At 55.0% G+C, this 11,970-nt stretch overlaps 2 protein-coding genes across 3 annotated transcripts; one reads left to right on the plus strand and one right to left on the minus strand.

Moving 5' to 3' along the window:
- Positions 1-301: 301 nt before the first annotated feature.
- GFAP (glial fibrillary acidic protein) lies at positions 302-9,734 on the plus strand. 2 transcript variants are annotated; one of them, XR_010729535.1, is made up of 10 exons: positions 302-770; positions 1,670-1,730; positions 1,922-2,017; positions 2,943-3,104; positions 4,300-4,425; positions 4,657-4,877; positions 5,431-5,474; positions 7,175-7,260; positions 7,903-9,314; positions 9,558-9,734. XR_010729535.1 is itself a non-coding variant. In XM_066263427.1 (9 exons), exons 1-9 carry the CDS (start codon positions 310-312, stop codon positions 7,942-7,944), a joined length of 1,299 nt encoding a protein of 432 aa, XP_066119524.1. In that variant the 5' UTR covers positions 302-309; the 3' UTR covers positions 7,945-9,734. The 2 variants fall into 2 exon arrangements, 1 of the variants encoding a protein (XP_066119524.1); XM_066263427.1 differs by having other exon boundaries at positions 7,903-9,734.
- Positions 9,735-10,275: 541 nt separating this feature from the next.
- Positions 10,276-11,960, minus strand: FAM187A (family with sequence similarity 187 member A). The gene has a single exon (XM_066263430.1). The coding sequence runs from the start codon at positions 11,943-11,945 to the stop codon at positions 10,710-10,712; it is 1,236 nt and encodes a 411-aa protein (XP_066119527.1). The 5' UTR covers positions 11,946-11,960; the 3' UTR covers positions 10,276-10,709.
- Positions 11,961-11,970: the final 10 nt, after the last annotated feature.

Below are 11,970 nucleotides of genomic sequence, written 5' to 3' on the forward strand. Positions count from 1 at the left end.
CCCACCTTCCTAGAAAGAGGGTCTCCTTGCTCAGTGATCAGGCTTCAAACCCAGCATCTGGCCCCAGGCACTGTCCACCAGTACCTCTGGCAGTGGTCAGGCTGGAGCTGGCAAGCCCAGGAGGCCCTGCCTCTGGGCACAATGACCTCAGTGGGGTGAGAGGAGCTCTCCCCATGGCTGGGCTGCAGCCCAGCCCCACCCCCTCAGGCTATGCCAGGGGGTGTTTCCAGGGACAATCTGGGCAGTGCCAGGCCAGCCCACTCCTCCATAAAGCCCTCACATCCCAGAAGTGAGCAGAGCCAGACCAGGATGGAGAGGAGACGGGTCACCTCAGCTGCCCACCGCTCCTATGTTTCCTCGGAGATGGTGGTGGCGAGGGGCCTGACTCCCAGTCGCCGCCTAGGTCCTGGCACCCGCCTCTCCCTGGCTCGAATGCCACCCCTACTCCCGGCCCGCGTTGATTTCTCCCTCGCAGGGGCACTCAACGCTGGCTTCAAGGAGACACGGGCCAGTGAGCGGGCGGAGATGATGGAGCTCAATGACCGCTTTGCCAGCTACATCGAGAAGGTGCGCTTCCTGGAACAGCAGAACAAGGCGCTGGCTGCGGAGCTGAACCAGCTGCGGGCCAAGGAGCCTACCAAGCTGGCTGATGTCTACCAGGCTGAGCTGCGTGAGCTGCGGCTGCGGCTTGATCAACTCACTGCCAACAGCGCCCGGCTCGAGGTCGAGAGGGACAATCTGGCACAGGACTTGGGCACCATGAGGCAGAAGTGAGGAGGGGGTCTGGGAGAGGAGTCTCACGAGCAGGGAGAACTGAGCCCCCAAGAGGAAGTGCCCTCTGGCCTGCAGGGACTCAGGCCAGGGGACTCTGCCTCCCTGCTCACTGGTTTCCACACCTCTGGGAAAGGAGGGCTGTCCTTGGTCCCCAAATGATAGGAGGAGCTGGGAGAAGGACCAGAGCCTTAGGGAGCTGATTCCCAAAGACCTTCTGCCAGGAAAAAGGGTACTCGCAGCACCTCCCCACTGGGGAAGTCAGTGCCAGAACCATCCATGACCCCAGCAGGCAGTCTGTATGTTTCACTCACTGTGGGGCTCCGCCACTGCGGGTGGGAACTCACCTATTTTGAGCCTGGGTCTGTATAAAGGAGGCACTGGGAGGGAAGGTTGGCGTGTGCTAGGAGGATTGGTCTCTGGGTGAAGGGAGTGGGGGAAAGAACAGGAAAGCCTGGCAGAACACAGGTGACTGTCTGTCACCAGTTTATGATCTTAGTCAAGGCACTTCAGCTTGCACAGCTGTGAAACAGGGATCTTAATAAAACCCATTTTCAAAGGCCAGAGGAAACCCCAGGGGCATGGTGCTTTGCTGAACGTGCTGGGCATGAGTGTGTGCCCTCAAGTGCAGGAGGATGTGTGCGCGCGCATGTAGCTGTGGTGTATGTTTGTGGAAGTGCCTATGTGAGCAGGAGCAGGCCCGCAACCCTGACAAGGCATCTTAGTAATGAGATAAAATGAAGGCCCTCACCTGTTCACCCTCCTGGCCAAGCCTCTGTTCCTACCACTCCACTAGTCCTGGGGTGGAGGGTGGCATCTCCCACCTCCAGGGAGACTGGGTCAGGGTCCAAGGGTCCTCAGGAGAGCCTGGACCCAGGAGTGTGTTCCTCTACCCTAGGCTCCAGGATGAAACCAACCTGAGGCTGGAGGCCGAGAACAACCTGGCTGCCTATCGACAGGTCAGGGGGGTGGAGGGTGGGGCACAGGAGGAGGGAGAGGCGTGATGGCAGCCCCTCAAAAGCAGCCTTCCAGCCCAGCCTTCCCAAGCAATGTGCTGATCCCCCAGCCCCAGAAGCGGGGACCAGACAGTGCTAGGGAAAGGGGAGGAAGAGTCTGGGATCAGTGGCCCTTCGCCTCCTCCCGACTCTAGGAGGCAGATGAAGCCACCCTGGCCCGTCTGGATCTGGAGAGAAAGATTGAGTCTCTGGAGGATGAAATCCGGTTCTTAAAGAAGATCCATGAGGAGGTAAAGCCAGGGCAGAGGGAAGAAAGGCCAACTCAGAGATTTGAACTGGGGGTGGGGGAGTTTGCAAATGGAGAGAGAAAGAGAGCGACCGAGGAAGACAGAGGTAGAGACAGACAGGAGAGCATCAACAGTCCACGGTCAAAGGCAGACAGATGCACGTCGCTTACTGAATATTACAAAAACCTTGCTGCCTCATTTTTCTTCACTACAGCCATATGAGATAGGAACCCTTTCAGTATTATCTCCTATTCACGAGGACACTGAAGCCCAGAGAGGTTAAAGAACTTGTTCAGTCCTGGCCTGACAGCTCAGTTGGTTAGAGCATCATCCAGAAATCCAGAGGTTGCGGGTTCAATCCCCAGTCAGGACACATACAGGAACAATGTTCCTGTCTCTCTCTCTCTCTCTCCCTCTTCTTTCTCTCTCTCTCTCTCTCCTCCCTTCCTCTCTCATTAAAATCAATAAATAAAAATTAAAAAAAAAAAAGAACTTGTTCAATTCCCACAGTGAGTGTCTCTGACTCCGTTCTTTCTGCCACCTGTCTCCATTTAACTGAGAATCATTCATAACAGAAAAGATTCCACTGAGCTCTAACTTTGTATCATGGATTCAGGATCCATGACCCCATGGAGCCTGGAACCCGCAGGCATCCTCAGACACAGGGACACAGACATTCTCTCATAAGGACACAGCACACATTCAGCGCTCCTGCCTACTCAGGCCTGGAAGGAGGACACCAGGAGGTCCCCAAACTAGCCCCTGCCACCCCTAGCCTGGGCCATGCTCTTCCTCCAACTAGGATTGTCCAATTCTTCTTAGCCGACGCACATGTCCAACAGGCAGACAGAAGGGCATGATGCCACAGGGCAACCCCACCTGCAGCCTGGGCTCTGATCCCTGCTCTCCCCTCTCTCACCCTGGTCAGGAGGTGCGGGAGCTCCAGGAGCAGCTGGCCCGGCAGCAGGTTCATGTGGAGTTGGATGTGGCCAAGCCGGACCTCACAGCGGCCCTGAAAGAGATCCGCACCCAGTATGAGGCAGTGGCATCCAGCAACCTGCATGAGGCAGAGGAGTGGTACCGGTCCAAGGTAGCCCTGGCTGTGGGCCAGCCTGTCTCCTCGAGAACCAGAGAGAAACAGAAAAGGAGGGTGGTGGAAGCAGGGAGAGGATCTTCTCTGGGTGCCCTGACATTCACCAGAGAAGTGAGGTGACTTGCCCAGAGATATACAGGCAATCTTATTTCTAATAAGAACTTATTGCTATTACTATTGTTATTAAACAACACTGTGTGTCAAGCCTTGTGCTTCGTGTAGATTACCGTTCTATGAAGTAGGTACTGTTCTTTGACAGATGAACGAACTGAAGTGCAGAAAGGTTAACTCACTTGCTCAAAGTCACATGGCTTTTGAATGGTAGAGCTGGAGTTCCAACCCTAGCCATCTCACTTGGGAGCCTGCATTGTTGATGCCTTTGTCAACTGTGTCCTGGGTTATCAAGCATCCACTTGCATGCCAGGCACTGCCCAGGCTACAGAGAGATGTCTGACCAGGAAGGTGTGATGTGCACTGTAATATGGTGGCTATAGAGAGCACTGCAGGGCAGAGTCTGTTTGCAATGTGGGGAGCAGGGAGGATATCATAGAAGGGAGGGTATGTGGCCTAAGCGGGACTGGCAGATGAACACGAAGAGAAGAGGGATGAACATGAGAGAAGAGGGAAGGGGCGTTCCAAGTGCAGGGCCAAGCATTGTAGAAGTCTGGAGGCAGAAAAGCACAGAGAGGTGGAGGCCCAGAGACGTGGGCCCAGGGCGCCATGCTCAGGAGTGTGAGTGACAGAAGCCAATGGCGGTTCTGAGCAGACTGAAGCCAGATGGAGCCGTGAGGGCTTCACTGCTAGCTGGGGGAGGGAGGGCTATTAGAACCCAGGAATCTGCTCACCAGGACCCATTACTGTCTACGGTGGGGAAAGAAGGTTCAGTCCCATAGATGGAGCTGCCAGTGCAGGAGATTCCGGTTTCTGTGGCAAGCCTGGTCATTCATTCATTCCCTGACCAGGCATTGTGCTAGGTGCTGAAGAGGCAGCAGGGGCTTTGTGTCCTCTGTCCATGAGTCAGTTTCTGGGAATAATCCCACCCAGGGCCAGTGTCCTGGGATGATCTAGACCACAACCCTGGGGTCCTGCTCACCTCCCTGATTTCCCAGAGACCGTGCCTTCCCACGGCCCACACAGCTCCCCATATGCGGCTGCAACCTGCCCTTCAGCATAGGGCCTTCTCCCTGTCCAGTTCACGGACCTGACAGATGCCGCCGCCCGCAACGCAGAGCTGCTCCGCCAGGCCAAGCACGAGGCCAACGACTACCGGCGCCAGCTGCAGGCTTTGACCTGCGACCTGGAGTCCTTGCGCAGCACGGTGAGTGTGAGCTGAACCAGAGGCGGGTGGACTCGGGCAGCGAGCTGAGGCTGACCAGCGGGAGGAGGGGACATGCCACCCAGGGGACGCTATGGAAGAAGGGCCAAAGGCGGACCAGGACCCGGGTCGGAGCCAGAACGAGGGCGGGGCGGGGCCTCCAGGTCCTCGGGAGTTGGTCAGCTCCGGAGGCGTGAAGGTGCCTCTCAGGGACCGGCTGGCTCCACCCTACAGAACGAGTCCCTGGAGAGGCAGATGCGGGAGCAGGAGGAGCGCCATGCGCGGGAGGCAGCGAGTTACCAGGAAGCCCTGGCCCGGCTGGAGGAAAAGGGGCAGACCCTCAAGGACGAGATGGCCCGCCACCTGCAGGAGTACCAAGACCTGCTCAACATCAAGCTGGCCCTGGACATCGAGATCGCCACCTATAGGAAGCTGCTGGAGGGCGAGGAGAACCGGTGAGCCTCCGACCCCAGCCCCGCGGACTCCACCCTGCTGCTCCTCCCTGGAGTGGCCTTGTTCCCTTCAAGGACTGTTTTATTCAACCTGTGTCCAGCCCCCTCCTGTTCCAGTGCCAACACAGTGCCCGCCTAACACACAGCAGATACTCAATAAATTTTGATGAATAAATGGATTAAATTTAACCAATTGGATTAGGTCCCTGAGCAAGGACTTGGATCCCCTCCCCTAAATTAAAAGGCTCATCCCCACCCTTGCAACAAAAGTTGGACTTCTTTTTCCCTGATGTATCTTTTCTGCCTCCTCAGAACTTTCTTTGCCACTCTTCCCTCCCTTCTGCAAGCCTCCAAGCCCCCACTTTCCATCGAATGGAGATGTTCACAGATAACACCCAAGCCCCTTGCAGACTCTTGGAGCTCCAGGGAGTATGTTGGCTGCTGAGGAAAGTTAGGAAGTGTGCTCCCTGAGGCTGTCATGATAACCCTGGACCAGGACCTGGCCCGGGACATCCGTGGGCAGCCTGGTCACCCCTCTCCCTCTGTTGTCTTTCAGCATCACCATTCCTGTGCAGACCTTCTCCAACCTGCAGATCCGAGGTCAGTAGGGCTGGGCCGTGTGGCCCAGGTATTGGATCACTGGCCTGTGGGCTGCTGCTCTGGCCTGGGACTGAGAACCTAGACAAAATCTGGGGCTCTCCTTAAGGGTTTTCATGAATCGCCACAGAGCTCCTGGCCAGAACACACCATCGCAGGGCATTTCAGGTGGAGCTTCCTGCCACTCCTGTCCTGCCCCGGGTCCCCCTTCTACCCCTGCACCCCATTCCACCACAGAATCGGATGAAGATCTCAACCTCTGCCGTATGTAGATCCCTGAGCAAACTCTGCCATCTGAGTGTTTTACGTTTTTGTTTTGTTTTTTTTGTTTGACTGCTTGTCACTACAGGGGGCAAAAGCACCAAAGAAGGGGAAGGTCACCAGGTCACAAGACATCTCAAAAGCCTCACAGTACAAGTTATACCGATTCAGGCTCAGCAGGTTGTACAGGGAGCCTCGCCGGCTCTCGGTTAGCCGCCTGCCTCTCAGACACGGTGCTTTTCTCCACTCAGAAGGGAGGGAACCCAAGTCCATGTTACCCATCCTTTCGGGCTGTCTCCCAGGCTTCCCTAAAGGGCCAGCCTAGGTCATCTTCCCAGCAACCTCAGTGCCCAGCCCAAGACCTGGTAGGTTAAACTAGCAGAGCTGGCTGGTGTTCAGGGTGATAAGTCCTCGGGTGCACAGATGAGATGTTTTAGGGCTTCTGAGCAAATGCCACCCTCTGCCTTACCTCTTCCCCGTCACTGAGAGGGCCCCTAGGGTCTCACTGGGCCCAGTGGCCAGGCGCTGCTTGATTCATCTGTCCCTGAGGCTCCACTGCTCAGCTTGATGCTGATTCAGCCCAGAGGATTATTTCCCCCTGGACTGCTTCTCTTGGAGTGAATAAAGCTTTATGTTCCCTGCTCTTAATTTTAAATATTAGTGAGTGTGACATGTTATATTTTTCTCTCGGGGGAGGGGGACTAAATTACTTCTTACTTGTATGTGGCCTGAGAACATTCTCAGCTATGGAAAAAAATTCTTCTTCTGGGCTAGAAATTCAGGAATACTAGATATGTGTGTCTCAAAGCTTAGTTCAGCATCAGACAGGTTAACCTGGAGGACCAGCTAGAGGTAATACTACCAAGTCCCAGACAGCGAAGGGTCATTAAGGCCCAGAGAAGTGGCAGAGAGAAGTAGAAAGGGGAAGGGGAATACGAAACGGACCCACATGTATTGAGCCAGTTGCCTAACATACATTATTTTAGTGAACTGACTCCTCACTCCCACCTAGAGAAGTAGGCACCATCATTCCCATTTTGCAGATGAGGAAACTGAGGCTGGGAGAGGTCAATTAACTTGCCCACAGTTGTGTGGCTGGTTAGTAGCTGAGCTGGGACTTGAACTCTGGTCTGCCTGATTTCAAAGTCCACGTGCTCCTTCCTCAGCACAGTGCTGGGTTGTCAGCACTGGTGCCAGGCAAGGGCTTGCAGAGGGACTGAAATGCAGTGAGGCCAGGAAAGCGAGCAGGGCAGTAGACAGAGTAGCCGGGACTTGCCTAACACAGTGGGAACTCAGGGGTCGCCAGCCCCTTTGGAAGAGCCTAGGCTCTCCCTGCCTAGTTGGATAGGCTTTTGTACTCATGATCCCGGTGTGACAGGAAGCCACGGGTGGCAGAGGATGTCTGGTGACCCACAGAAGGCCTTCTGTCCTTATACCCACAGAAACTAGCCTGGACACCAAGTCCCTGTCAGAAGGCCACCTCAAGAGGAACATCGTAGTGAAGACTGTGGAGATGCGGGATGGAGAGGTGAGGAGGGTAGACCTGAGATTCTGGCCCCGTCGGGCCCTGGCTGCCCCCAGGATTTCTTGAGGTCTGGCTCTGGAATAAAGCCTGGACTGGCACAGAAGGTTCTTGATCACTCACAGGGCTCTGGAAGAGGGGAAGGAACCTGGGTGTAATTCAATCTCCCAGTCCCTCCACTGGAAGTTCAAAGGGAGCCTGGGTGCCGAGGTCACTGGATGGGGTTCTGACTCGGCTTTCTCCCTTTCTCATCCTGACTCGGGTACCCCCAGCCCCAGGCCTAGGGAAGAGAGAAAGAAAATTAAAGTCAGCAGTTTTCACTCCCAACTTTCCATTTCCAGCTGGTTAAAGGAACCTTCCAGAGCAGTGGGAAAAAGAGATCGGGCACCCACTCCCATCACACCAGCAACAGTACTAGCTAATTGTATACCATCAGCTTACTATGAACCAGGCGTGGTGCTAAATGATTTACAGGTGTAACCTCATTTCCCCCGACTGCTGCATGAGGGAATTCCAGTCACTTTTATAGGGAAGAAAGACCCAGGAAGGCTGGGGACTTGCCCAAGGCCACAGAGCCTGGCAGTGGTGGATCCAGGGTCTGTGTGAACTCTTAACTGTGGCACTGTGCACCTTCTCTGTCCCCTGCAGGTCATTAAGGAGTCCAAGCAGGAGCATAAGGATGTGATGTGAGGCAGGAACTACCTGGTGGCCACTGCCCCATATCTAGAGGAGCCTGCAGCAGGAGACAGGATAGTTACCCCTTCTCTGCTAGCTCATTTCCCCAGGCCTGCGTTCCCGCCCCTCCCACTGCAGCTGCTCCCTTCCCCACTCTGTCTCTGCCAGCTTTGGCCCTGGGCTCCATCAGCATTAGGCCTGCCAGACAGCACGCACCCACTCCAAGCAACTCCACCTAATCGGGCACACACCCCAAAGGGGCAAACCGGAGGGGCATGGTCAGAAACCTGGGTTAGATTTGGGCGGGAAGGGAGAAGTTGGGGAGGGCCTGGAGACCTAATAAATCACCCTCCATAGCCTAATACTTGTTGTCATGGCAACTGTTGCCAGCGCTGGAGGTCTCTGGACTATCTGGGAAGTGGGCCTTTGAGTTTCCTCAGGCTAGTGGAGAAAAACTGAAACTCTGAGACAGGGAAGGGAAGTCTCTGCAGGCAAGGTAGCCCTGGACAGAGGTTTATACTTAATCTAGACAGACTCTGGCCAGCCTGAAAGTAGGCAGGGGTGTCCTGGCACCTGGAATCAGCAGCAGACAGAATTCCTAGCCTGTTGATTCCAGAGGGGCCTCCTGAGTGATGATTCAAGTGTCTCAGCCCCACTGATGGTGGGAGCTTGATTCTCAGCACTAGGGGATCTTAGTATAAGTGGAGAGGGAAGGGGTGCTGGGAGGGAGTAGAGGGGCCTGCCTGGCTCCTAGGTGTCCGTACAGAGAGGTCAAGCTCAGGAGGACTTCCCCTATATAGTGAGGGGGTTGGCGTGGTGGGCAGGTAGAGGTGATGGAGGAGGCAGTGGGATGAGGCTAGACATCAGAGTTGGGATTGAGGGTGACCACTTGGCGTCTGGGTCATGGAAATCAAGGAAGTGACTCATTTTCTTGAAGATACTGAAACAGAAGAGAAAGAGGCTGCTGTCCACAGAGGCAGGGCACACTGTCCCAGCTCTAAAGACCCCTTCCTTGCTGCCTCATCCCTGTCCACCCAAGCCTCTGAGCTCCTGACGCCGCTGCCTCCCAGCCCCAGAAAAATACTGCTGGGTCGAGCCAACGCAATACATCTGCTTCTCTGTGCCCTACAGTGACCTGATGCTTTCCCCTAAACCTAGGGCCCTGTGTTCCCCTCTTACTCAAATACAAAAGAGGCCCCGGTATTTTAGGTAGCACTCCATTTTCTAATTCTGGAAACTGAGGCCTGAGCAGAGTGAAGGCCCTGGTTTGTGATCATACAGCCTGGAGGGGGACAGACACTTTTACCCACAGCATCTGCTCTGCTTTGCACGGGAGTACTAGGGAGGGACATGGGATTATTTGTGCTCAGAAATGGGACTGAGAGGCCTGACCTGTGGTGGCGCAGTGGATAAAGCGTCGACCTGGAAATGCTGAGGTCGCTGGTTCAAAACCCTGGGCTTGCCTGGTCAAGGCACATATGGGAGTTGATGCTTCCAGCTCCTCCCCCCTGTCTCTCTCTCCTCTCTCTGTCTCTGTCTCTCTCTCTCTCTCTCTGTCCTCTCTAAAATGAATAAATAAAATAAAAATTAAAAATTAAAAAAAAAAAAAAAAGAAATGGGACTGAGAGCACCCACTCCAGGTACCCCAGCTTCCCTCTAAGGCCAAAGGGAGGGAGAAGTGGGGACCCTTTGTAAGATTTGGTGCACTTTCTCTGATTCCTCCTGCCACCCACTGATGCTAATGGTCAGGGCATCACTGCTGCCTTTAGTTCCCAAGATAAATAAAGCCAATTGCTGTGCCCCCCCCCCCCAGCGTGGACTCTGATCTGTTCGGGACAAGCTGGGGCTGGGGGAAGGGGCAGCAAGGAGCCTTAGATAAGACCCAACTTGCTTCTTGTCACTGATATCTCAGGAGCTCCCCCACCCCCAGCAGCAGCCACATGACAAATCCCACCTCCAACTCTGCTCCGCCACAGCACCTGGTGCCTGCCCCCACCTCGGTCTTTGCTCCCAGCCCTTCTTCTCACCCCCAGACCCCAGGATGGGCGAAGTTTCTCAGGAAATCCCTGAATTTGACCTCCATTTTCCAAACTCATTTCCCCTGTTCTAGTCTTTACCTTTATTCCCACACCTGCTCTTTCTGCCAGCCGGTCCCAGGGCAAGGCTGGGAGGAAGGCAGAGAGGACATATACAAGGCCTCCCACTCATTGCTTCCTTCCTCTCCCTGCTACCCCCAATTCAACCAGCACCCACTTGGCACTCCTCGAAGGCAAGAAAATAAAACACCTCAAACACTGTTTGATATCAAATAGACCATGTGGTAAATATTAGGTTCCCTCCTTCCCTCTCTGAACTGATGAAGTCAGAGACACATGCACCCTGGCCCCTTTCCTCCTAGTCTCAGTCCCCGCATCCCCCACCTTCCTCAGGCTTCCCCATTTCCCAGATCAGGTCCCAGATGTGTCCATGAAAACAGGGAGTGGGGCCTGACCTGTGGTGGTGCAGTGGGTATAGCATCGACCTGGAACACTGAGGTCACCAGCTCAAAACCCTGGGTTTGCCTGGTCAAGTTGATGCTTCCTGCTCCTCCCCCTTCTTCTCTCTCTCTCTCTCTACCCTCTAAAATAAATAATAGAAAATAGGGAGTGGGTATAACCAACAAATTTGTCCACACCCTCTTCCCAAATGTCCCAGCCCACGATGCCCACCCAGAGGCATCGGGAATCATTTAACAAACACGTTTGAGCACAACTGGTCTTCAGAGATGAGGAAGAGAGAGCCTAGGGAGAGATGTTGGGATAACAGCGAAATAAGTAACAGCAGCAACGACAAAGGTGAATGATGACAAAGACGGCCGTGATGAGCAGGTACCCTATCAGGGTGAGCTCCATGGCGGAGCGGAGCTCAGGGTCTGAGAATGAGACCTTGTAGCGCCCTCGAGATGTCACACCCAGTCGGAACCCAGCGACACGCACCCCTTGCCGCCAGCAATAGTAGATGCCCCGGTCTTGCAGCTGGGTGAAGCGGATATGGAGATGGTTGCCATAGTCCACGAACACCCTCATGGATCTGTTGACACCCTTCAAGTACTGTGTGCGATACAAGTACTGGTGGTTCTTGTCCCAGGCCACAGCATGCTCTGGCCGAGCCCCAGGACAGGAGATGATGAGTCCATGGCCCAGCTTCTGCTGGTGGAACTGAATAGGGACCTGGGGCACCCAGGGCCGCCTGCCCACTTTGGACACATAGTTGAAAATGGCCATCACACCCCGCCAGGTGGTCGTATTCTTGCAGGGCACCATGCAGCTCTGAACCAGCAGCTCCGGTGTGTGGTCCCTGACCTTGGCCCGAAGCTTTTTTGGCACAGCCTGTGAACCACAGGACACCACATCTGGCAGCGTCTTGCGGTAGCGTGGGGAGAGGTCTGGGCTCTGCAGATAGCAGAGCCCAATGCGCCATTGCTCCCCACGCACCCCACAGCGGTCACATGGGGTCCACTCCCAGAAAGTGGTGAAGACATGGAGGCTCCCATGGTACTCATCGGCAAAGGGCACCTGACCCAGGTCCTTGAAGCTGGCCACCATTCCCTCAGTGCTCTGGATGTCCACATCGTAAGCATAGAAGTAGTCCCCCTTCCTGGTGCCACAGAAATACAAGCCTGAGTCCTCAGGCTGGGCTCGGAAAACCAACAGGCTAAACATGCGAATGCTGAAGCGGACCAGCAGGTCACTGCCCACACGCACGTGGGCTGCCTCTGTCAGCACCCGCCCATCAAAGTCCGTTAGCACTTTGGTATGGCTGCTCCCAAGGTGCTTTTGATAGTACCAGACCACAGCAGACACCTCCTCAGGCTTACAGTGGCAAGGCAGCTCGAAGCTCATGTCGGCCAGGTAGGCTGCATTGTCGAACATCAGGAAAGCAGGGCAGGGAGTCCTCTGAAAAATGTTCTCCTTCTCCACAATTTCAAAGGCCTGGAGACACCCCCACAGGAGCATAGTGGTTTGGGCCAGGTTCATGCTGAAGGAGGGAAGGTCAGGAGGG

Source organism: Saccopteryx bilineata, chromosome 2, assembly GCF_036850765.1.
Source record: "Saccopteryx bilineata isolate mSacBil1 chromosome 2, mSacBil1_pri_phased_curated, whole genome shotgun sequence".
NCBI classification, from domain to species: domain Eukaryota; kingdom Metazoa; phylum Chordata; class Mammalia; order Chiroptera; family Emballonuridae; genus Saccopteryx; species Saccopteryx bilineata.

Excerpts from the sequence above, each read along its gene's own strand:
- GFAP (XM_066263427.1), top strand. The coding sequence starts at position 310 with ATGGAGAGGAGACGGGTCACCTCAGCTGCCCACCGCTCCTATGTTTCC. Across the intron at positions 2,018-2,942 it reads TAAAGAAGATCCATGAGGAG|GAGGTGCGGGAGCTCCAGGA; the intron begins GTAAAGCCAGGG and ends CACCCTGGTCAG. Across the intron at positions 5,475-7,174 it reads CTCCAACCTGCAGATCCGAG|AAACTAGCCTGGACACCAAG; the intron begins GTCAGTAGGGCT and ends TTATACCCACAG.
- FAM187A (XM_066263430.1), bottom strand. The coding sequence starts at position 11,945 with ATGAACCTGGCCCAAACCACTATGCTCCTGTGGGGGTGTCTCCAGGCC.